The sequence below is a fragment of the Aphanomyces astaci genome (assembly GCF_000520075.1).
Source record: "Aphanomyces astaci strain APO3 unplaced genomic scaffold supercont1.48, whole genome shotgun sequence".
Classification (NCBI taxonomy): Eukaryota; Oomycota; class Saprolegniomycetes; order Saprolegniales; family Verrucalvaceae; genus Aphanomyces; species Aphanomyces astaci.
In genome coordinates, this window is record NW_009798311.1 from 286,933 (window position 1) to 312,375 (window position 25,443).

The following is a 25,443-nucleotide window of genomic DNA, read 5'->3' on the forward strand; positions in this document are numbered from 1 at the left end:
AATGTACAATGAATTAACTGAAGATCTACAAAGATCTCCTTAATCCTCATCACTATGAAATCTTCTTAATCTACTTCACTACTTCTACACTAATATGCACTTTTGTATACAATGGATGCGGGTGCGGTTGAGACATTGGGGAACTTCACTAGGCTAGCGATTCTAAGCCATACTTGCCCTTGAGACACATTCCCAGGCAAGCATTAGCTAGGGTTCGTCATGAGCCAGGTACTTAGGAGCTGGGTGCGGGCAAGGTGGTGGCAAGGCGTTACCCCACCTGTCACATCGCTACATGTGTCATCAGGCACCCTTATGGTCGGTCACGTACATGGGTTGTGACGTCGAGACTGCGTACTCCGAGTAAGTACATAGCATATAGTACTACTACGGACTGATAGTACTACTAGAACTAATGTGCACTGAACACGAATCGACGCCAGCACCAACCACCAAACACTACATTGATTACCACCACACACATCAATGCAGTGGATGGTGGTTGGTGCTGACATGGCAGTAGTGTCTGCCGTCGTTGAATATGCGTTCCTCAACGACGGCAGACACCACCACCACGTTGACGCCAACCACCATGCAGTCGCGCACACGAATGTACCACGCAAGGGGTCGACGCCAGCAGCTACCACACCACCACATCTGTCCATGCCCAACCACTTCGACACCAACCACCACTAAGCCAATATTCATTTCCTAATCCTGCATTTACAAGGCAACAGTGGAGAGTCACATGCAAGATAGCATTTTGAACGACTGTGATGTCAACGATTAGTCACCGTGAAGTGAAGTCTTATTATAACTCTTACATGATTTAACTCATGTGTATATGCACCTTAACATTGCAATTACCTAGTTTATGCACCATTAAGCAACTCAGAGTTAAATATTTACGACCACAGCGACTTTCAATACATACAACACAAACAACGACCGCCACGTGGCGCTATCGCTAAGTGACCTCTTGTCCGCGTTCAAGCTCTCGAGTTTCTTCGGAGAAGTTTGTCCTTCGTTCACGCTGCTTGTTGTTCGGAGCCAATCGCTTTGCTTCGTCAGCAAGCAGGTCGTTTGAAGCATGTCGCCTATGGACCTTGTGCAGTGATTGCTCGATAGCGCAAGGGTAAACGGAAGCCAATATCCACCATTGTATCCAGCTCAAACACGTAGACTTACTTCTATTGTCGTACGAGGTGTAGCGGATTAAAAAGTGATTCCAAGGTTGCAGGTCCCGCCAAATTATACGAAAGCCCAAAAACTCGACACTTTGTACGACTGCTCAAATGTGGATAAATATCACACACCTAATCCAGTGTACTTGTCGCCAGTGAAACACGAGTTCACTCACCAGTAAAATACTAGTAGTTCGAAGGAGCAGGGAGCAAAATCCAAAATGAATGGACCTTGCTCTCGCCATTATCGCTCTGATAATTATTTTATGTTTCATCTGGGTCAAATCTTTCGAATTATCATACCCCCCTGTGGTACTTACTTCAAGATACTACGTTCTGTAATTATCTGTTATGTATGCTTCCATATAAGGGAGATTTCGGAGATGGCTTCGTAAATATTGAAATCATAAAGTAAAACCAAGGGATTTTATATCGTCGATTCGGAAAAAACAAGTTTTCCCTATCCGTGGTCATACTGCAACGTCGGTCTCCGATGGCTAACTTAGTAGACGAAACGAAGCGCTCAGACGTGTTGAACATTGGGCACATGAACCGGCAATCCATGAAGCCGCTCGTCACGCGCATCACCTACTTCTTCTTCAACGCCCGCTAGGCCAGCGACATCACAGGAAGCGCCACGTCCGCCGCGTTCGATATCTTCTTCATTGCGCAGCTTGATCACGCTTTTACATTGTTCAGCTCTCATCATTGTCAACGCCGCTCTCAAAACTTGGCTTTTTGTTCGCGCGCTCGGACCTAAATGACCCACCGCATCCGGATAATATTCGATAACCGTATCGAAAATTTGGCGCACGTCCAAAAGAGAGCATTCTTCGCCTTGTAAGGCGAGCGTGATCGAGTTGAGGTCTTCCAGAGTGACTAGCAGGACCGCAACTTCGTGATCTTCCACCATATTGAGTCGCAGCACGTCGATACTGTCGTCAACAATAGCCAATAGGAATGGCTTGAGCTCAATGTACCGTTTCAACATGAAGAATGTCGAACTCCAGCGTGTCGCGCTTAGTGTAATCGCACGTACGGGGCCACACGACGCAGACGAGCGGACGACAGAGTAAAACGAAGCTTGGTCATGAGAGCGTTGACTATGTCAATAACAGTCGCGTGGTTGGCGAGCATGTTGGACACAAAGAGGTTGAAATGGTGGCTGGCGCATCCAATAAATGGCACCCCGGCGAGTCGTGCAAAAGCTACATTGGTGGAGCAGTTATCTCCGATAAATGCGATGACATTGGTCCAGGACTCCCCATACAAATCCAGGACAAACTCAGTAAGCTCCACGTGGGCAGTCGCAGGTCTTTCTTCTGAACCAAAATCTATTAAAATATTAATAAGTTCTTGTGTTTCTAAATTTAATTTTTTTATATAATTAAAATCGGTTGGTGCAAACGACAGTTGCATCTTGTCTGGCAGGTGTGCCCAAAATGAGGAATGGCCACTGCACCGTGGGCACAGGTTCTATTTGCCCACGTTTCATTGGCCTTTCGGTGACCAATATCGTGCGGGCCAAGCCGGACAACCTCCTTAACATGTCTCTCATCCATCCCATCGATCCACAAAAATTATTTCTTGTGGTGTCACCCCATCGTCGAGTGAACACGAACCCACGGAATTTTTTCGCCCTGATCGCTAAAGGTTGTTCGTATCTGATTGGTGTAAATTCAAGCTGAAAATCTCCTCTTTGATTGCATACTTTAAGCTGCGCAAAATTCACACTCTTGACAAAGTTATCGAACTTGAAAAATGGCCTTCAAATTGGCAAATATTCAATCACCCGCCAGAGAATCATATCTTAACTTTATACCTCCCCATCTCGCCGACTTGTTCATCTGGTTATTGTAATGCCCTTGAAGCACTACCAAGGCTCTCTCGCTTCTATGATGTTGTATTTATGATCAAACATGCTCAAAACATACCATACGCCATACGTGACCGTAGTACCTTCGATAGGCGACTGTAGACCACGAAATTGCAACTGAGGCTAAACGATGCCTAGTTCTAGCCTTTTGAACAAGCTACGACACTATATTCCACGAATGGCGGTGTGGGCATGCCTTTACTTTCCGAGATTCTTGTTGTGGTTGATGTCACTTGATACGCTTCAGTAGAAATATGTTGTATAGCATATACTAAACATGTATACAAGTGGCTAAATTATTTATATTAAGTATACAAATTACAAGTAAAAAGAACTGCATCTTCGAAAATATGCAACAAGACAGCTATTTTGGACCAGAGGAGTAGATTAATTTTGTTCAATCCTTCATACATTTCACGATGGAGAACGGTGGCGGGTTTTCAGGGTTTACTGTATTCACTTACTCTGGTCGTTTACAATCAAGGCATTACCTGTGATAAACCCACAGCATCGCCTTGAACGACTAGAACGCACGATGACGTATCTGGACGTTTAAGTTTCATGTACAGGCGCCATACATTCCCCCATTCTTGTCATGCTTGGCCATCTCCGAATCAAAACCCCATAGTGGAACGCTCGTTCGACTTGAGCATGACAGTACTGTAGCAGCAGCCGCGACAACACAATCGACCGATAACAAAATGGGAACTTCAGATCAAGAATACGCTGATAAAAAGTATTCCGCAACGTACAAAATCGCATGTAGCACAAACTGCTCCTAGCAAGTTCACTATAGACTTACAGGTTTTTGTTGGGTGGTGCTGAATGTGGAGCCGATCGTTTCAATAATGACCAGCTGCACTAAGCGACACCCCAGCACTTGAGTGTACTGAAATGGTTGAAACGGACTGCGTGTCCCCACCGACGCGTAAACTCTTCAGCGCAAGCAAGCACCCATGGACTGAGAATAGAACGTTCGGAAGCTTTTGGTGAATTCTGACGCCGATATTTTTCAAGCAGTGCTTTGAATTCAACGCATACATGCGAATTTTCCGTCGTTGCTGGTTGCTGTGGCCAGCTTCGCACGTTCGTCCAACAAGTCATAATCTCCGCGACACTTGCGCTTGAGATTGGACGTAGGATACCAGTACCACAGGCCACTGCGTCCTCAGACCTTGGAATAACATCTGTCGTTGGAGTTACTGTGACTTCTGTGACACCTGTAGCGGAGCTCGCGACACTGAGGCCACTTGCTGAGAAATACTCAGACAATAGCTGTACTAGTCGGCGGGCTTCCAGAGAAAATCCACACGTCTTTCGGTCCAACGTTGCCACCAGCATGTCGATTTCTGCCTCCTTGTCACCGATGGTAACGCCAACCGTGCACGCCATGACAAATACTGCCGGGTCATGGGAGTCAAATTTCTTCAGGTTGTCAGAAAAGATTAAACCCAGTGCGAATGTCGTGGTGTGTTCTCTGAGTGTCGCGCTTCATTTTGACCAAGATTCAACTCTGACGCGGATTGTAGGCTGGAGTCGAATATAGAGGGCCATTGTGGAATGTGTGTACTTGAAGATTACACCAGCACTACATGATCAGGATGAGCTCAACATTTAATCATTACTACTCTTGTGTAAATTATATCCCGTTGTCTTTTGGCGAATTCAGGCACAGCTTGGGGTCTTGGTTGTATCGGTTTGCCAAGTGAAGGGACTTGTGGCGAGAACTTGCATCATGTCAACGTCCGATATGCCACCCCACGTAGCTAACAACTAGGCTGTCTTGACCAACCAGTGTGTTGCAAATGGGCCCTATCGTCGAGTGATTTTGGTGCACACTTCTAACATCGGAATTGAAACTTCGTGGCAGAGTAAGTGCAACCGAGCTCGCTATCGTGGGGGGACTGGTACCCCGATCCGTTGTGTTTGGAGTGATGTAACCACCCAACCTTGGGCCTTCTTTTCGCGAAAAAATGACAGCACCACCCAGTCCGAGTCTGTTTTCCATTTCATTCGAACGGCCACATTAGAGAGGTTTAGCAACTTTTCCAGACCGCATCCATTCCGCACATTTTTGACAACAACCGCCTTATGGATACGGTCTGGAATATAATATATTTGATTTAGCACAATTCCAGTCACCATCCATACATTCATCCGGTTAAGTTATTCCGGATACACTGTGATCTCACCATCGCCACCGAAGGACGACGACTCATGCCAATCACGCAGACAGACGGAGTCATGCTTCTGTCGCTGGCTAAGACCATGCGTCAACGCCAATTCGTCCTTGCCCTGCTGGCCACACAACACGTCGAACGGCCACTGATCCCCGAAGTCCGTTTCAACCTGGACGATATGACGGATGCTAACGCAGTGCTCGACTACCGCTTTGACGTCGTGGGCATCCGCAAACTCGGCTACTACCTCGGCCTACCAGCGGTGGTGGTAACCGAAAACCGGAGCCGTGCTTTGCGTGACGAAGCAATGTGTATTGTCCTCGGTCGGATGGCATTTCCAACAAGGTTGCACGGGATGTCCAAAACATTTGGACGATCCCGCTCGTCTATTTGTGATGTACGCCATTAACTTGTTGTACGAGATATGGGGAAACCTACTCTACTTCAATTTGAGACTTGTAGCAAAAAATATCCAAAGGTAATTCGACATACTAGTAACGTGATGTAGTAAAATATTGGGTTGCTAAAATCATTTTTAATTACTTATAATTGATATTTATAGATATTGCGACGCTGTTGCTCGAAAGGGCTCGCCGCTACGTAACGTCTACGGATTTATTGACGGGACAAAGGTCCAAACGTGCCGTATTCAATCGTCGGGGGATGGCAATAACCTGCAAAAACAAATCTACAGCGGCCACAAGCGGATTCACTGCCTCAACTACCAAGCTGTGACGTGCCCCGATGGCATCTGTGTGCACTTCTTCGGCCCAATCGAGGGTCGTCGTCACGACGCCACCATGCTCAGGTCCAGCAAGCTGCTTGAATTCTTTGGACTGCACCCGGACGTGTTTGCATCCAAGTACCTATATGGTGACCCAGCGTATGGTGTTGTGGAATTTCTCTTGTCGGGTTACAAAGGAAACAATATTTCTGAGCGAAAGCGCGAGTTCAACAAGTGGATGAGCCGGGTACGCCAATCTGTGGAGTGGAACTTCAAAATCCTGAAGACGTTGTGGTCATTTATCACATTTAAAATGTTGTCCAAGATTCAACTTTCCCCCGTGGCCAAGATTGTATCAATTGCCATGCTACTCACCAATTGTCATTGCTGTCACTTTAGAGGAAATCAAATCAGTGATTTTTTTGACATGGAGCCTCCAAGTTTAAAGGAATATCTAGATACGCTCGAAATTGTAGAAATTTAACGTATTAACAAGATCGTACTTCAAATTTTATTAATGATGGCACTCATCAATTTTAACAACGTCTCCTGTTGTTGTTGCATTAACTCTTGTTGTTTTTGCATCGCCTCATTTTGCTGACGAATATGCCCCAGCAGTAATTCACGATCTTGGCGACGCTCTTCAATCTCACTGTTGTACTTTTCCTTCTTAAATTCGAGGTCAGACTTCGCCTGTTCATTGAGAATAGCCATCATTTTGACCACCTTGTTGCTGCCGCCACCGACAGCACCTTCGACATCGCATGCTTGCTTTCGTTTGCCCAACGACATCATTGCTTCGTCGCGGACAATGCTGCCCAAGTTTTCAATGTGCTGGTTGGCCTTTTGTGTTGATACAACACGCTTTGCCTCCTCGTCCTTCGCGTCGTCGAATACAGCGAGAAGGTCGTCCAACAGAAGGACCTTCTCTGAAACTTCCTCGGAGACCCCGGATGCTCGTTCTGAATATTTGTTGTGCTTGCGGTGGCTGTCAATAAGGGCATTAAAGCGGTTGTTCGCCTTCTTGGCATCGAGGTCGGTGCGTGTAAACTCGTCGGACGCGACAAGGGCCCGCGCTACAGCCGTCCACTTGTCCATGATGAGGCCACGGCGCGCCAAAAACGGCAGTTCGAGAGAGACTTGGCGCAGGAGCATCAGATACTCCTCATCGGTGTAGTTGCGTCGCTTCACTGGTGTGGTCATGGTCGGCGTCGACACTGGGACCACGAGTCGTTTGAAAATGTACAGAATGGAATTGATTCCATACAATTGGTCAATTATGGGGATTGAGCATTATTTTTGACAGTTTCCATAACTATGTTTGAGAGGTAGACTCTGCTTTTGTCTCGTGGGGCTGGTATAGCTTACAAGCGTAAATCCTACCAGTAAAAAGTTAGACACCGTCCTCTATAGACGTCCGTGTGACAAGTTCAATATACCCACCGTTACAAAAGTCGACTTTGACTCAATGCTCAGTATGAACAATGTTTCAAGGCCAATATGCGATGCAGCTAAGCTACGTTCGCCGGCTCGTCGATTGCCTACGCCACGAACTACCTGAACGCTACCGTCGGCTTTCCCAACACTCGTTCGAAGAGAAGGTGGCAGTTGTGTGGGCCTTAATTGCAGTAAGAACATCGTCCAGTGTAGCACCAGGCGCAGCTTGGGGTTGGACACCAGAAAGCGATGGCCCCAAAACATCAATCCCTCCTTGATGGAATTAAATCCATCTTCCAATGACGCTGCAGCGTCTTTGGGCTTCTTTTCCACACTGTTTTTCTTTTGCTCCTTGTTTTGTGGATCTTCAGTCTTTATCAACGTCGTCCTCCTCGTCTACATTTATATAATAGCTCATTAATATATACTAGTACGTAATATCTATATATATAATTTATACCATCCAATACGACCACGTTGTCATCCTCGATATAATCATCCGTGCTCATGAGGGATTCCCTTTTGTACCCCACCTTAGTACGCCAGTACTCCAGCATGATGCCATAGTGCATTGGAAGTTGAGCCTTGGACAAGGTCCCCGTTGGACTGGGCAAACTTGGCTTCGACGCGGACCATTCCGATTTCATCTTGGCAAACTATTTGAATACAAGTCAATCAGTCTTGAAATGACTGTACGAGAAATGCACGCACCTTGTCTTGCACCTGCTTTGCGACGAATTCACGACGCTGAGCTCTGGCACCAGCATCACGTACGCCACACGCTTGCCACTGTTGTTCTTCGAGTCGAATCTGGACACCAGAGGGGAATTGTACCAGAGCGAGAACAACGTGTCGACGCTTCGGTCGCACCAGAGCATCCCCCTTGGCACTTGCCGCTTTGCCGGCTTGTCTTGACGAACGTCGGAGTCTAATGTGATTCATGATATATTGTGAGTTGAGTTAAGGTGCTGTTTCATAACATAGTATGTCGTGTTTGTACCTTCGTTGTCTGCATTTCCAGCATCGACTTTCTTCGCGTTCTCGTCCATTAGGGTGCTCCCTCCAACTTGAAAAGCTTCTGATTGACAGTGTGAAACATGAACGAGCGTGAACGACTCGTCCCCGCTTCTCAAGCCAAGTTGAGCATGAATAACATCCCGTTACCGGATAATTCTATCCAATCAAAACTAATTTGTCCATGCTTGCAAGGCATATACATGGACGAAACTTTCCCCATCCAGGGCCTAAAGACCATGTCACGACGAATCCGAGGTCGAATTCTCTGATTGGCCTAAAGTACAACAATTAAACGACGACAACAGAGATCTGATTGATACAATGGTTCAAGGGCAAGCGAACTGCATGGTGGCTGGCGCATCCTTTCGTAGAATGCCATTTTGACATGGATGTGTGAAGTTTCAAATTTCAAATTGAGTTGGGCCAATCACAGCTGAGCATAATCTTTGATTCAGAATACCGTGCAGTCAATTTTATCCAATTGGATCTATTCGTTATGATTCCCAGGTTCCGAAAAATTTATTTTATTGACGTGGGTTACTTTCGTCAACTTTTACTGTCAAACAATGTATTCCGTTTGAGACAGTTCTGAGATTTGGCTGAGGAGTACAGTACAAGCAACGACAAGCTAGTTGTCATAAGAGGTACTAACGAAGTTTCTGAAAGTCTACCCAATCATAACCGAGAGATTTTTGGTTATTCTGGGCCGAACTTCTGATTGGTTTACCATATAGTTCATCTTGTCATATTCGAAGTAGCATCCATCATTTTCTTAGAAACGGGTGGATAAATAACCCACTTTTTCCCCTGCATCCATCACAAACACGCCGCTGCGCAAGTGTGCTGACAGGAATTTGGAATGTCTCTTCGGGCATGAAACATCATTTGAGTGCATCGAAATAAACGAAATGTGTACGGAAGAACGTGCCCCACGAAGAGCCTTGAAACATCAGAACCCCAGTGCCATGGAGCCTACATTAGGTACGATCGAAGTGTAGTCTTCGTTCACCGGGGTTGGCGTCTCACCAGTGGTTTGCTATCGCTAACCCCTGGTAATTCGTTGAACCCCTCACGAAAATCTGAAGCAGTCTACCTCCGCTACATGGTGAAAGGTCGCGCACCCAGTTGCAGATAATGTTCAAGGTGCGGCGAACTCCTGGTCATAGTACCCTCCAATGCCAATTCGCAACTGTTGCAAATTGATTTATAGTAGCGACTTAGTCCCGTTATGTTACGCTAAGAAAATCCCGTTAACCGTTGCAGATAAATTGGGCACATCCTCCAGACAGAAGATAAATTCAAACCACCGCAAGTACAGTACAGTCACCGAGGGAGTGGTTCGCCTGTGTGGTACTTCGAGTTTTCTGCTCATGCTTGTGAATGATTGGCCGCCATACTTCGAAGTACGACAAAGTTTACAGCCAATGAAAGTGACTGGTGTGTATTTTTATTCGCAGCTCAAATAATAATTTGTTGTTTTGACAGGTTATGAAAAACGAGAGCACTCCACTGCAAGGTGTGAAAGAATTTCTGCATTTGGTTAAGCAGGGCATAAATTCTTAAAAACTTAAGAATATATTACGATGGATACCAAAGAACGAGGTTAAAGATAAGCGTTTGACGCGGTTGGCGCAATGCTTTTTCCACCTTTATTTAAATATAGATATTTTATAAAAATATGTACAAATTCCAATACAATCCTTTTCAAACCTATATTATTTCACAATTAAAAAGAATGACAAAGAGTGGCTGTCGTTTAAGCACTTGGAATTGCTTTGGCAAAGCTCTCGCGGATGACGATTTCAATGACTTTCTCCCACGCCCGGATCGCCCTGTTGATCATTACGAGACGCTTTTGCGCAGCACAAGGTGAGTCAAACTCGTCTCCATCCTCACCATCGATGATTTCCTCGGCCAACCACTCGTCACGCAGGAAGCGTTTGAACGGCGCCATGACCCCTACGTCCAATGGCTGGCACGTGGACGTGGCGTTTGGAGGTAATGGAACCAACAGACAGCTGAGCTCATCTTCAACGATACTGTAGGACTCATCACTCACGTGAGACTCGAAGTTGTCGACCAAGATGACAGACGGCGCCTCAACACAAGGCAGCAGCAAGGTGCGCAGGTACAGTCTCCACACATTGTTGTCCATCCAGGCATTTTGCTGAACAGCGTATACGTGGCCAGCAGGGTAAGTCGGAAGCTCCTGCGTCTCGATGCGGCCACCTGGAAGTCCCCGCACGACAAAAAGAAGCGGCAACTTGGATCCATCGGCACGCACGGTAAGGGCCACAGTCATCCGGAGGGAGTGCTTTTCCCCAGAGGACACCTTGGCATCACCTCCGCGGATCGACCAGATGTACTTGGGAGGCATGTCGTAATAGAACCCAGTTTCATCGACGTTGTAGACGCTGTCATCGTGGAAGGCGCTGTACAAGCGATGGAACTCCTCGGCAAACTCGTCGCGAACGTTAGCTAGTGCAGCGTGCGACTTCTTGCGGTGGCCGGCGCGTTGACGACTGTAACCATGGCGGCGGCAGAACTGCTGAAGGAGACGGAGCAGGCTTTGGTAGCCAGTGCCAGCTTGCTTGTCAATAAGATAGAGCCGAAGCCACTGACTCTGGTAGCGCTTAATCCAGTTGATAATGTGAGTTGTTGTCAATGCTCGTTCACGAACTCGCATTTCGACGATAAAGTCGACCAATCCCTCGGGGTCAGAGAACATCTCGCGGCGCCCACCAGGGCTGACTTTCATTCGCTTCTTGTTCCCTTGGAAGGCGGTGATTTCATCGCGCTGGTCAAACCAAGAACGCATGGTGCGCCGGGGTATGCCAAGGTTTTCGGATACCTTGTAGTCCGACATACTTGCCATCATAGCAAGTGCATCGAGTTTGACTGATATAGCGTAGCCGCGCTTTTTAGTCCGAAGGGTTGACAAGGAGCTCATCAATTCGTGAATGAAAAGTGTGGCACATATTTAAATTAACTCGCGCCGGTGGGAAAATATATTCATTATCCAATCACAAGTCGTTAAACTTTTGGTACTATATTATTGGATAAAATAATAGTTGCACGTTGAGCAAGTTCGATAGGCGAACCACTCCCTCGGTGACTGTAATCCTACACCCACTTTTTTTTTGGTAAAATACATGTATTAATTGAATAAAAATTGCGTAAAGTGTTCCTACACCGACTCCTTTCGGTAAAATATTGATCGCCCAACGCATTCGTGTTGAGTGCAATCGAATTAGTCAAGTGTATGTGCGGGAATGTCGTTGACTATTCGTCGTTTCTAGTTCTCCGTGTGGATTCCCCGCGTAACCCCCAGCCATGTGAGCGAAAAGTGTGCGCGTACTTGAAGTTCAAAACTGGAAGTGTTGAAATGCCCCTGACGATTTCAAGAAGCTACCGGTGTCTGACGAGTTTTGACGGCGACCACGTGCTTTGCCAAGGGCTTTTCAAGGACCCTAACATATGGGTCCAGTTCATTTCTGCCACGTCTGCTGCACACAAGGCCAAGGACATGGATTGTGTTCCATTGAAGAGCCATGAGCGGCGCATTCTCCTCTACGAGCGGACGAAGGCAATAACTGGTTGTCGGCATCATGGCAGCCGTGGTCGACTTCAGCGAAGTGTTCATAGGCCAGCCGAAAAACTGGTCAGCTACGTTCCATCCCTCGAATCCATCTTGAAACCCACTCGACCTGATCAACATCCAAAACTACTTGCTGTCGACCGACGGCATGCTGTTCGTACCACATCCGATCATTTTTAGGTCAGATTAAGGCATCGATGTTCCAATGCAATCAAATGTTGGCGGCATTAACTTTAGGTAATAGTTTTGCATGAGTCACAATAGAGAGTGAAAATTGAGGTCAATATAGTATTTTTTTATTTTTTTATAATCCAGTATACTTTAATCAAGATCATATATTGGGAAAAAAACTCAACAGTCAAACTATGCCTTTGAGGGACAATTCAAATGTGTGAATCATCTGTTAACGGGATTTTCTCAGTGCAACACTAACGGGATGAAGTCGCTACGTAAAATCGATTTGCAACAGTTGCTGCGAATTCGCATTGGAGGCCACAATTATCAGGATTTCGTCGCGCCTTGAACGCTCTCTGTATCTGTGTGGGGTGCGCGGCCATTCGCAGCGTAGTACAGGGAACGACGCTGAGTAACGGCGTGATGAGGACTTGTGATTGGACAGAGAGGCGGTTCGAATTGGCCAATTGAGGATCACAAAACCAAAATATATAAAAAGTATCGAATGAAAAAATGAGCTGTGAATATAAGATTACAAAGGATATAAATATAATGCGTAATTAGTACTAGGAAGACATCGATGCCATGGTTTTCAGGTTCTCATTCTTGCAGGAAACTAATTATCACAAGGGATCAAGGTCATAAAAATGCCTAACGACGTTACACATAATGCGCGACACATATAGTCTGTGGATTTGCACCTCCCATGGGGACCAACAAAATGTGACATGACCGCTTATAAAAATACTATAATTTAATACTCTATTCAAGTAAAGAAAAAAAGTATACGGTATGGGTCAATGGAACTACAAGCCATAGAATACACAACTCCCCCCCCAGTATCTCCCTTGAACAGACGCGCAATGCTCACTCCACGAATCCCGGTATGTCCGTATTGAAATCTTGTGTCGAGGCTTCGTTGGCAGCACTGTGGCTGTAGGTAGCACTGACATTCAAGGTTATCAAGTAGTGGGGTGGAAATTTGTTTAAATTGTGCCGGGAAAAATCCCACCAATCATAGTCGAGGTAACGATATCGCTGATTATTATTGGCTGATTTGAAATTTTATTCCCGCGCCGTTACTCAGCGTCGTTCCCTGTAGTGGTAAGTTGGTTTATACTTGTATGATTTTCCTATTGTGGGTTCTGCTAGAAATTTCCATGTTCGATTGGTTGAATCGAACAGAGGGGTGGTTTCAGAACCGATCAAAACCTCTGTATTGGTATAGTTTATAGATATATAGAGGTTCCGTTGAGCACAAGAAGGTGCAATTCGAAACTTGCCCATCGAAGCGATCGCCGACGTCACCATCACCGATACCGGCCATCATCATCGATATCGCTAGGTTCAAGGAAACTACGCCACAGTGCACTCCCATCGAGAGCAATTACGTGCGCACATGTACCCCGAATGTAACCGTACTACAGTGGGTTGCGGCAAAACCCGGTAAGTGCAACTATTGCAGTGATTTGGAATTTGTATGGAGAGTGGTACGTCATCGAGCAAATTATAAAAAACTTCGTTTCGTCAAGCCTGTGGCATGGAAAGATTCTGGCATCTCATTGGACAAAATAAAGAATTATTCAACCACTCAGTGACACCGTATCGTTACAAATGAAAATGTCGCATTTTCGAGCAATTTGAGTCCAATTCAAATTCTGACAAGCGCAATCGATTCCGGAGGGGGGGGTTTACCTGAGAACCTCCTGCCGACTTCAACAAGCTCGCAAGTCCCCACACATCATACCAACATATATTATATTTCAAATACTGTGGGAATTGGCCTTTCAAAAGATTTCACTACAGTACTAATAATCTCGTCACCAAGTCGATTGTCTTCCTCCAACAGCCAAGCAGTTTTGAGCATAGCTTTCAGTGGTCCCACGACACCAACATGCAGTGGCTGACACCGGCTCGTGGAGTTCGGGGACAAAGATTCTACAACACTGAACAGTGTTTCAGCCACCTTGTCATAATACTTTTCGGACACATGACAAGCCAAATTGTCGACCAACAACACAGACGCGTCTTACACCCAAGGCGCCACAACCTCGTCGAGATAGATACATCACACACGTTCGTCCATCCAAGCGTTAACTTGGACAGCATAATGATGGCCCGAGGGATACGTGTCCAGTTTCTGGCACTAGATCACACCACCCGGTAGGCCTTTCACAATGAACAGTACAGGCAATTTTAGACCTACTACAGCATTAGAAAGAAATAAGTATTGTAGGACATACCGTCAGCTCGAACAGTCAAGACTGCCGTCAATCGGTCAGAGTGCTTTGCTCCGTCAGACACCTTGCATCCATTCCGATTTCGGCGAGTGTCTTGCCCGGCGGCAAATCGTAGAAGATTGCTGTTTCATCGACGTTGAGAATCTGACTCTTGTCGTACTGAGCGTACTTGTCCTAAAACGTCGCCACATATCCCAACCACACAGATTCCAAGACTTGATGAGATACCTTACCCTTGCACGGAACACGGTTAAAGAATCGGTGGCGGTAGAAAAAGCGCAACAGCAGTGTTCGAAACAATTTGTACGCCACGAGCTCTTCTTGGAAGACAAGTACTGAACCAGTCACGACATTTTGTTGGCTTGTTTTTGACCCACCGCATGAGATGAACATCGAACATATCGTCCAGATCCCCTCCGGTCTCGCATGTACACCAGCAGTTCGTCGTTGAAGGGAATGAGCTCCTGGAGACCCTGACCTCCCAACGTTGCGTTACGGCTGTGTCGTCTGCTGGCCAGGTTCTTGTCACGCCGCGCCTGCCAGTCCTGCCAGGTCGAGTATGCGATGTTCTTGCGACGGCAGAAGTCCATCTCATTGACACCAGTGGTAGCACTAAACTCGCTGAGGCAAGCCTTGTGTTCCCCTTTTGTGTACCGGCGCTGCCGGCGCTTGGGTTATCCATTCTTGGAGAGATTCACACTGTCAGTCGTCTCCGTGTTTGATTGTGTTTAAATGTTTGAATCCAGCCAATCACAGGTAATTAAGTTCTTGATTGGCTTATCTAAATTCGAATAAATATAGCCAATCGAGAAGGGTTTTCTACTTCGGCACTTTTGTTATTTTATTTTATTTACCGCGGCTGTGTTATCCTCGGACTTGCTTATCTGTGAGCTTATGAACCGGTAGATTTGAGTAACTAAGTGTTTCATGAAAACATGAGACGTAGTACATGTTTGCACGAGAACCCGAGACTACAGACGAATAGGCAGTGGTGGTAAACTGTGTCGGCGATCACGCTGTTGTGTCGCCGCTCAGGGAAATACTGTTTCATTGGCTGAATTAAGGTATTTTTGGCGAATCAAATCGTGAGGTCGATTTATTGCCACTTCACGTCAAAGGGTCAAACCACCCCAAAACGGCAAATTTCAGCGGAATTCACAATACCGGTATCTTCAACACCAAGCAACCCACAAACGAACTTCGACTATTGTTGGTCCATTTTTACGGATAATTGGGGTAGTATCCGTAACTGGATGCCCGGATAGCCCCCTGCACTGTCCATTTCATATGGAGTAACGCATGGTAGGATTTAACAGTAAACGATGTGAGTTTACTGTTAGTTTTCATGATTGGGTAAAGTTTGAGGTGTGAAACATGTTGATTGGTTAGCTCCTTCATATGAGTGGATTACATATGGATATATACATGTACTTTCAGATTCACAGTCAAATGGAAATATAATCCTGTCAAAATTACCCCACACTTTCTTTCGACAACCATGCTCATAATTTAAGCACATTTTGATATCGGATTAACGTGAGCGAAAGTAATTGACAATTTTTCTGCACAGTTCTGCAGCATATGGTGGGTGTGGTCACTGCAGTGAGTGAGCGACCCGAGACAAGATGGCAGCGATCGAGTGCTTCTCGGCCGCCAATTTTGTGGGCCCGGCGGTCGTCTTGCCCCCGATGCTCAACATCACGGACGTGACAGCATGGAAGGCACCCTGCGCGTTCCGGTCCTGGCGGGTGCCGGCTGGCCTCGCGCTCTTCGCGTTCCCTCTCGTCAACTTCAACGGCATCCCCGTGCGCGTGGACTCGACGTCATCGACACTGCCTGCTGGGTTCAACGTCTTGTCCTTCGCAGTTATCGACCGCGCCGACGACGTGCATCTGCTCGTGGACACGGGCGACACGACGTTCGCGCCGGTCGTGGTTCCCGTTGGCGCGCGGCTCCCAGTCATCGACAACAACATGGACATGAGAATGAGCAGCATGCACATTCCTCCGAACGCTGTCGTGGTCGGATACAAGCGTCGATACTTTCTCGGGCCGTACCGCGTGTACAGCGGGTCGTTGGGCTCGCTCGGCGACTGGAACAACCGCGTTCGATCGCTGCAGGTGCTGCCGTCCACGTTCCCACTGCCCGCGCAGCCTCGTTCCCCCCGTCCTCTAGGCAACGCCACCGCGTCCGTCCGTTTCTTCGCGAGACCCAACTTTACGCTGCTGTCGTTGCAGCAGTCGGTCGCCGACGGCGGCGTGCCTTCCATGGAAGATTGGCCGTTCGACTTGACCGACATTCAGCCATCGTCCATCACTCTCGATCCAGGAGTGTTGTTCGTCCAATACAGCGCGACGAATTTCAAAGGCACGGCTCGGACATGGACGACTTCCACGGCCATGATGCCCACCGACCATAAAACGTTTCTCATGCAGTCATTCCAAGTGCTTCCGTCCGCCGCCGCGCAACCGCCGCTACCTTCCTCCGACTATGCCATGTGCATATCCCCACTGCCGGCATCTTCATTGCTGTACCTTGAAGCTGGCGACGTCATTCCCGATCTGTCCGTGTTCAACATAGATACGTGCAGGTCCTTGGTTCTACCCCCGTCCATCGTCGCGATCGTTTACACTGGCGTCAACAGCACTGGCCAAGCCGTGACCCTTGCCCCCTCGACAACACACTATGACGTGGCATTCTCCCGTGGCTCGCTCGTGCTACTCTCTAGTACTACTACTAGTAGTAGTACTACTACAACGACGACAGCCCCATCATCCGGAGTAACAACCATCCTCCGGCACGACAACGATAGTATATGGGCAGCCGACACTATGTGGATAGCGTTTGCCGTACTTGTGGTTGTAGCAATCATCGCGTACTGTGTATTTCGCCAAACTTCTGTGGATGATATATCCCAGCCAGTGGTTGCTTCTCCGCAACCAATCGATCTCGACCTGCCAAACCACATCCCAAACCCTCCGACATCTTATATTCCCATCGACCCGGCCTTGCTAGACTGGACCGATCTGGCGCTGTATCGACTCGACAACAAGCTAGTCCTCCGTCGGCACTTTTTGGCATCGGGGGCATCTGGAGATGTTTACGCCGGCGTCTTCCACAACCAGCCCGTAGCCATCAAACAGCTTCACGTATACACGGCTACTTCGGTGCAGCGCTTTATCCGGGAAATCTCGTTGGTGGCGGCCATCCAATCGCCGCATATCGTACGCCTTATTGGAGCTACATGGACATGTCCACAGGATTTAAACGCAGTGATGGAACTCATGGGGGGCGGGGACCTCCGGGCGTTCCTAGCTGCCACCACGCGCTGCCACGTCACGTGGACGACGCGGCTACAGTGGGCCACCAGTGTATGCGAAGGGCTGTTTTACCTGCACTCGATGCACCACATGCATCGAGATATCAAGTCGAGAAATTTGCTCTTTCAAACGAAAAACGATCTTGATATATTAAAAGTCGCCGATTTCGGCAGTGCGCGCGATGTCCAGGATACTGGCGGCAGCGGGACGACCACGATGGCTGGCACATTGCGGTGGATGGCGCCCGAGATGCTGCTCTTCCAACCGTACTCGAGTGCCGTGGATGTATACGCATTTGGCGTCGTGCTATCGGAAATGGACACCCATGAAACTCCATATGCCCAACACTGTAATCAACAAGGAGATGAGATGATGCTGATTCGAAGGGTCCTGCACGACCAATTGCGGCCGTCGTTCTCAGCGGATGTGCCCGTGTGGTTTAAATTCCTCGCGCTAAGATGTATGGCCCACGACCCAGCAGAGAGACCGTCGACGTCTGAGATACTGCATGTACTACTCACCCAGCAGCGCCGATTAGAAGAACGAGATGACCAAGTACAAAATTGGACGACTACTATGTAGTACTTACTGGGAGTATATAATGTAGTCATAAGAAGGGATGAATTAATATTTTAACAGCCACGAAAAAAGTAATATGTCTGAAACCAGCAGCTTGTTTTGCAACTTTTCAGAAATATAATAGTATGACTATATTTCAATCGACAACTTTTGCGTGTTGTTTGGCTGCTACGTACCAAATGTATGGACATAGTACTACTATCAATCTATATACATTTATGCGTCGAATTTTTACTATTTTGTGATAGAAAAAATTACAACAGGTTGAACTGCAATTGTCCATTGTTTACGTGATATTATTCTATCATGGAAAGTTCACATTCCGTCATGGCATGGTCACATCGAAATATTTTTTGAAAATATTCTCACCACCCATATAAAAAGAAATAATTCACTGTCAGAATATTATTTGACATTAAATATTTTCTGTCGCATCCAGACTCGGCGTAGAGGGATTTTTCGAGGGATTTGTCCGATAATAGTTTGACCGTGTAGATAGAACATAGGGGATGTGTGAACACTACAGTAGTGTCAGTTGGAAAGAACGAATGAGTGAGTTGTGATTTGTGGTATATGTTGACGATGTGGATATAAAATATAATTATATAATTACTGCGATGGATCGATGGATTGTATTTTTTAATAAATGGTGGTGGTGGTGGACACTTTTCGCGGCATATGTATTGACAGTAAATAATAAAATAAAATGTTATTGCAATATACGAGTATTTCTAATACTATCATTGACAGTAAATAATAAAATAAAATGTTATTGCAATATAGGAGTATTGCTAATACTATTATTGACAGTGAATAATAAAATAAAGTGTCATTGCAATATACGAGTATTTCTAATACTATTATTGACAGTGAATAATAAAATAAAGTGTCATTTCAATACACGAGTATTTATAATACTATTATTATAGTAGTACTACGTAGTACTCTATTGTTGCTACATGTATTAGCTGAAACAATCAGTTCTTGCTACTTGTTCTCAACGCCCGAGTATTTTGGATATGATATTACCAATATATATATATTGAACCATCCATATAAATCAATATTAGTGGCATTTTCAATTATTTAGTACTGCACTACTGGAAGAAACCCCGACTACTTACTATGCCAACCAGAATCAAGTAAAATGGTTGATCAGCTTTTTGTCAAAACAATATTGCAAGTTGGTGCAATCAGACTTCCACTTATAGATTCTACTTACTTCGATTAAAAAAGTAATAACATTTAGTGTCGATTTAATACAAAATTGGGGAGGGGGTGCAATCGAATCGCGCCGACCAAACCGATCCACAATCGATCTGATTGGTTGAATTTCATTGAGAAGGTTTTGATTGGTTAATAATTTTGAGCTCATCTGAAGTACCCAATCAAATCGATTTAAATTCCAACGAGAAACCACAACACGAAATTTCACTGCTAATGTAGAATAAAAAGATCTTTATTTCGGAAGCACAATACTCGTTCACACTATACTTGTAACCCCCAGGATCCATGCTTCAAGTACATTCAATCTGTCAATCTAGACTATGTATACATACACGCTGAATATACTGCCCGAGGTCACCATGGGCAGTTTGGATTAAATATTACTACTACTACTAGTAATACTAGCATCTGTCTATACAGTAGTAGCGCTCACACCATAGACGACATCATTTGTGCATTCAAAATGGCTACAATCTCGGCCGGCTCTGGTCGTTGGGCGGGGTCGCTGTCCATACATTTCAGGGCCAACTCACTTAACCACGGTGGACACGTGGCCGAAAACGTCGGGCGCAAGTTCTGATACAGCACCATCGCCAGAAGCGCCGTGTCCGACACCGCGTGCCCTTTATCGTTTCGGACATGTGAATATGGAACCGCATGGGTGTCGAGCTCGGAAAGCACGACGCCAAACGAGTAAACGTCCACGGCAATCGTATACTGCTTGAACATGAGCACTTCAGGTGCCATCCATCGGTACGTGCCAGCGGCGGCGGTACTCATGGTTTCATCCACCGAGTACGTTCTAGCAGTGCCAAAGTCCGCCAACTTAATGCCCTTTGTATCGTCCAATAGTACATTTCTCGACTTTAAATCGCGGTGGATGATACGTTTCGCGTGTAAATACGCCAGCGCTTTCGCTATACTTCTGGCGCACTCGACCTTGTCGAGTGTTTGTTTAGAGTGATGGTCTGGACCTGGTGGATGATGGTCGTTGTTCAAGTACTCGCGCAAGTCGCCCAAGTTCATGTACTCGAGCACTGCGAGTAAATCGGCGGGCCGAAACCAACCCGCGCCCAGAAGCGTTACGATATGCCGACTCTGCAACGACCCGATCAACGACAGTTCGTCGATAAAGCTCTGCAAGTGTTTGCGACTTGCGCGACTTGCCAAGCACGTTTTTATAGCCACTCGCTGGTGGTGGTACTGGCCGAGCCAGACTTCGCCGTACGCGCCAGCCGCCAACGGGTGCACCAACACAATGTCCTCAAGCGGAATCTTGAACGGCTCTAGGTGGCTCCAGTTGAGACGACTTGGTTCACTCGACGACGTGAATGATATATCATCCGTAGTGTGCAGCATGCCACCACCAGTCGTGTTGGCGGCGGCGCGTGGTGGCTTTGAAGATTGGGCTCGTTTTCGATGAAAGAAGCAGAAACCTAGGGCTATGAGTATCATCACCACAGCTGCCACTGCGACACCAACGACAAGGAGGCTAGAACTCGTGGACGACGAGTCGTCGGATGTGGCCGGCGGGGCTGTGGAGTGGTTGGCTGGGGCGATCGTAGTCGTAGAGGCTATAGGAGGACTCGATGATGATGGCGATGCAATAGGGGTGGCCTGTGCGGTCCATGCAGGAGAGGCGGGATTCGTAACGGGTGCAGTGAATGATGACACTGGAGCAGAAGTGGATTGGCCAGCATTCGTAGTCGGCAGAGGGGTAGAGTCCGTTGGAAAAACGGCGTTGGTGGATGACGACGAAGGCGGTGGTGGTTTGGACGTGTTTGAGGGTCTGGTGGTGGTGGTCGACGACGGTGATGGCACAGATGGAGGCGGCGACGATGTAGACGGGACGACTGCCGGTTGCGACGACTCTGGCGGCGCTTGTGTGGTAGGCGCGGTTGAAACTGGAGGTGGGGTTGGCGGTTTGGCCGTCATGGCCGGCGGGATAGTCACCTGTGGTGAGCCCGGAGTGACCACGACCACGAGGAGGACGACGAGAGCGGCCCAGGAAGTCGTCATGACTGTATTGTCCTGGTTGTCATACGCGACTGAGAAATATTATCCGGACAGAATATTGTTGCCCTTTTCCAACTTAAATGCAAATACTAGTAGTACAATTCCTCTGAAAAACACTGCAATTTGAGTGTTACTGTCATAGTAATATGGAGTTTGTGACCACCTCACGTCGTCTTACATCTGAGTCGGTAGCGATAGCTACGTTACCAGTAGTGAACCCTCAGGTTTAGTATGTACTCATTGGGGTAGGACGCAGTCCCACGTTACAGGGCTATGGAGCAAACATGGGCTAATTCCCGCATAATATATATTGAAACATTAGTATTTTGGGTAAAGGAACAATTGTTAATCAAATTAATCACGGAAAATCGATTATTAACCCTATACAAAGTCAAATGCAAGTCAAGTATACATAAGAATAGGCTTGATTATACTATGGTTTCGTCCACGTGAGAGATTCTATCACCCAGAACTTCAATCGTGCCAAGATCAGAAATGGTGTATTTTTAAAAATTTCTTTTAGTCCAAGAGCGAGAGTAAGCCAATCAAACGTCAGTATCGTCGAGTCTGATTGGTTGGTGCCTCGCTTGCTTGTTTCATCCAATGTCGAATATGTGTTATTGGCCAATATATATATATATAGTTGTATATACTGTCCTCGTTTTGTGAGTTTTAATTAGCGAATTTACCGAAAATACCACTAAATTTAGCTCGAAAGCACAATATTATTCTCGTTCCAGGAGGACTTTCCACAGCGAATCGGCCAAGTCGGTGGCTTGTTGGGCAGTTAAAAGCGGCTGACAACATATGTACAAGGTCCCCACAGCTGGCTTGACCACACCAAGTGCTACCATCGTGTCCGACCGAATGAAATACATCGACGCCGATGGTGGGGCGGAAGAACAAGGGGGGCCGCCCAGCACGAGGGGCGGCTGCGACAGAGTATGCAGGTGCTGGTGTAATGTGTGATACAGTCGGAGGACATGGAGTCGCCATGCTGGACAGTCCAGCAAGGTAGATTCTACACGAAATAGAGTGTACTATGTGACACGGTTCACAAGGATGGATGTTTGGGTTAACTAGAACACAACACATTTCATATTGCTTGTATACTTACTTGTATATAAAGAAGAATACTCCCCCAGTTGCACGTAAATAGTAAATGCCAAATCTTGAATTTTGATAAGGACGAGTCTGGAGCATTTCATGTCAAATATAATATATTCTGACAGAAAACTATTCCCTTTTCAAATGGGAGGTGAAAAATAAATATTTGAAAATATATTAATGTGACCTCTGAATGCCAAGGTGGAATGACACGTATTGCTGGGTAATATCAAGGTGGTAAAACTTGAACAGTTGCATTTGAACCATATTTTCTGTCAGAAAATAGTAAAAATAATAATTTCCACGTACGATGTCCCTTTATATGTCAATAGATTTGGTAGCCAAACACAAAAAAAGCTGTCGTTTGAAAATTGTCATAGTATTATTTCTGAAAAGTTGCAAAACGTGGGGTTTTCTGATATTTTTTGTGGCAGCCAGTGTGGCCCAAAGGTAAACCATCAATATCGCGAATATCCTAATAATTGATTTGTGAATTTGAAATTATATAGTAGCGTCAAAGGAATGATGAAACATTTTTGTCGAAAGGTCGAAGTATTTTTCGTGGTGTTTGTATTCATGGAATATAAACTTTACAAAATATTATACCTCGATATCAACACGCGTTTTGATTTACATATATTTTACAACCAATTTGAATGCATGATAATAGAATACAATTTGAAATTTGACCAAAATATTTTGGCAATTTTTAAGACATTGGCAAATAATGAAAATTATATTGTCTGGATCCAAAATTGGGAGAATTCAATATTTTACCAAATTTCGAATTTTTCGCCAAAAACTATAAAAAAGAAGGTCAAGGGACTATTTTGTCTTCTGAAAGTTGTTGGCAAGAACTGAGAATAGTAGATATTTTCTTTCGAAATCTGTTTGATCCAGACAGTCAAAAGTAGAAAACAACCAAAATCATCGAAATTACTTTGAATTAAATATATTTTCGAAATATTAATTGACGCAAAAAATTGGGGTGAAATCAGACAACATAAAACTAACACATAGACTATATGAACTTCAAGGCGGTTTCTGTTGAACTGAATATTATAATCATATCCAATGAAAAGTCCTCATTCCAATATGAAGCCATTGGATTGGATATAAAATGACAACCGATCGCGATATGGATGGCAATAGTATTTTAAAAAATGTTGGAATTTAAATTGGACAAGAATTGCTTGAAAAAATATATAATACAATCCACACCGACAAGGATATTTTCGATCGATTCATGTGACTGTCTGGATCCGGCATGACATATATCAGTTTTGGTCTTAATTTAAAATGAATATAAAATGTTTTCGTGTCCATTTTAATCAATGCTGTTCTTGGTCAATACAAAAACTGCAAATCGATTCGAATAAAGCATTCATTCCAAGTGTCGTTCACAGAGAATAGTATCTTGATGCAAATCAGCTTTAAATATATACCAAATGAGAAATATATAGCTCGCAAATTGATGAGGGTTAAACTATTATAATTGGACAAAAAAGCCTCCGCTTCCTAGAATATATATATATATATATATAATGCATTGATGGACAAAAATATCTCCGTTTGCTAGAATAAATATATATATATATAATGCATTGATGGGCAAATATATATATATATATATATATATATATATATATATATATATATATAGAATACCTTCAAAAGGAGGTGACAGGTATTCGTGGGTCTGGTACGATTGATAAAAGTAGTGCAATAAGAGGGGTTCGAAGGTCGTTCTCGGCAACGTTGCGGACATAACAAACGTCGGAATGACTGTGTCTTGTTCCGTAGGAGACGTTTCGAACGTTTGCAGCAACAATGGCTCGAGAACGCGGCGGGTTTGGGTTTGAAACGCGTGGAATTGGCTCTGGCTCTGGTCGTTGCTGAGCAATAAAACGCTCATGCCGTTCGAAACAAACAGCACGTAGCCGTACAGAAACCCGCCGCGGTTAAATGTCGGCAAACACAGCGGCGTCCATGATTCAGACGTTCGGAACGATGGCATGTGCTGCAATATGTGCAGCAGCACGTGGACGTCTAGGTAAGAAACGTCTGGTAAAAGTCATGGAGAAAGGACAGGCATACCTTCGATGGGAAGGGGGTGGTCGGGAAGCCCTTGCTTGAATGCGACGACACCATCAGCATGCGAGATCAACCCGAACACAAGCCCTGGTACGTCCATGCAGCTCTGGATGTGTCGACGCGTGGTGGTCGTCGATGGAGGGATGGGAATCAATCGCACGCCGATGCCGTCCAGCTGAGGCCACACTTCGGATGTCCACGCGGACACGACTGCCATGAGAACGCCGTGGGTACCGTAGAGAAGGTTGCGCAGGTCGTAGTTTGGGTTGGATTCCATGAGCGACACTCCGTTTTGGGTCAAGAACACGAGCAAGTGATGTTTGAGCAGGTGGAGCAGTCGACCAACGTTGAGTCCTTCAACACAGCATGTAGTTAATGTCAAGAACGCCGAGTCTTACCTCGAAGGGAAGGCGGGGTCGCACAGAAGAAGAGCAACGGCGGACATGGCAGGAACGTCAGCACGTGCGTCGGCGTCGTGATCTGCCTCAATGCGTCGTCGGCAAAGCTGCTTATACCCTGGATCAAGCCTGCCGTGGACACGTTGGAGCAGTCATCGTCGTCCTTGGTCGAGAAGATGGGCTTCCCAGCGCCGCTCAAGATGTGAACTTCCGGCAGACTCAGCATGCCTACAAAGATTGCACTTTCTTCGAAAACTGTAAAATCCAACAAAATA

The 25,443-nt window shown here is 46.0% G+C and overlaps 8 protein-coding genes across 13 annotated transcripts; 2 read left to right on the forward strand and 6 right to left on the reverse strand.

The window, feature by feature from the left end:
* Positions 1-1,904: 1,904 nt before the first annotated feature.
* H257_13414 (hypothetical protein) lies at positions 1,905-2,318 on the reverse strand (the record flags this gene model as incomplete). The annotated part of the gene is made up of 3 exons (XM_009840914.1): positions 1,905-1,937; positions 1,996-2,116; positions 2,221-2,318. The coding sequence occupies 3 exons, from the start codon at positions 2,316-2,318 to the stop codon at positions 1,905-1,907; spliced, it is 252 nt and encodes an 83-aa protein (XP_009839216.1).
* A 2,983-nt stretch (positions 2,319-5,301) lies between these two features.
* On the forward strand, positions 5,302-6,445 carry H257_13415 (hypothetical protein; the record flags this gene model as incomplete). Its single annotated transcript, XM_009840915.1, has 2 exons — positions 5,302-5,505; positions 5,825-6,445. 2 exons carry the CDS (start codon positions 5,302-5,304, stop codon positions 6,443-6,445), a joined length of 825 nt encoding a protein of 274 aa, XP_009839217.1.
* Positions 6,446-6,465: 20 nt separating this feature from the next.
* H257_13416 (hypothetical protein) lies at positions 6,466-7,164 on the reverse strand (the record flags this gene model as incomplete). Its single annotated transcript, XM_009840916.1, has 1 exon — positions 6,466-7,164. The coding sequence occupies one exon, from the start codon at positions 7,162-7,164 to the stop codon at positions 6,466-6,468; it is 699 nt and encodes a 232-aa protein (XP_009839218.1).
* A 601-nt stretch (positions 7,165-7,765) lies between these two features.
* On the reverse strand, positions 7,766-8,447 carry H257_13417 (hypothetical protein; the record flags this gene model as incomplete). The annotated part of the gene is made up of 4 exons (XM_009840917.1): positions 7,766-7,794; positions 7,940-8,054; positions 8,106-8,326; positions 8,399-8,447. 4 exons carry the CDS (start codon positions 8,445-8,447, stop codon positions 7,766-7,768), a joined length of 414 nt encoding a protein of 137 aa, XP_009839219.1.
* Positions 8,448-14,457: 6,010 nt separating this feature from the next.
* On the reverse strand, positions 14,458-15,017 carry H257_13418 (hypothetical protein; the record flags this gene model as incomplete). Its single annotated transcript, XM_009840918.1, has 3 exons — positions 14,458-14,601; positions 14,656-14,762; positions 14,819-15,017. 3 exons carry the CDS (start codon positions 15,015-15,017, stop codon positions 14,458-14,460), a joined length of 450 nt encoding a protein of 149 aa, XP_009839220.1.
* Positions 15,018-15,940: 923 nt separating this feature from the next.
* Positions 15,941-18,416, forward strand: H257_13419 (TKL protein kinase). The gene has a single exon (XM_009840919.1). It carries the CDS (start codon positions 16,053-16,055, stop codon positions 18,327-18,329), a length of 2,277 nt encoding a protein of 758 aa, XP_009839221.1. The 5' UTR covers positions 15,941-16,052; the 3' UTR covers positions 18,330-18,416.
* Positions 18,417-19,841: 1,425 nt separating this feature from the next.
* H257_13420 (serine/threonine protein kinase) lies at positions 19,842-21,572 on the reverse strand (the record flags this gene model as incomplete). The annotated part of the gene is made up of 1 exon (XM_009840920.1): positions 19,842-21,572. The coding sequence occupies one exon, from the start codon at positions 21,570-21,572 to the stop codon at positions 19,983-19,985; it is 1,590 nt and encodes a 529-aa protein (XP_009839222.1). The 3' UTR covers positions 19,842-19,982.
* A 646-nt stretch (positions 21,573-22,218) lies between these two features.
* H257_13421 (hypothetical protein) lies at positions 22,219-25,407 on the reverse strand. 6 transcript variants are annotated; one of them, XM_009840926.1, is made up of 5 exons: positions 25,169-25,407; positions 24,774-25,124; positions 24,345-24,725; positions 22,687-22,763; positions 22,219-22,590 (listed from the first exon to the last, which is right to left on the reverse strand). In XM_009840926.1, exons 1-5 carry the CDS (start codon positions 25,392-25,394, stop codon positions 22,417-22,419), a joined length of 1,209 nt encoding a protein of 402 aa, XP_009839228.1. In that variant the 5' UTR covers positions 25,395-25,407; the 3' UTR covers positions 22,219-22,416. The 6 variants fall into 6 exon arrangements, with proteins under 6 accessions (XP_009839228.1, XP_009839227.1, XP_009839223.1 ...); XM_009840925.1 differs by having other exon boundaries at positions 22,687-23,151; XM_009840921.1 differs by lacking the exon at positions 22,687-22,763.
* Between the last annotated feature and the right edge of the window lie 36 nt (positions 25,408-25,443).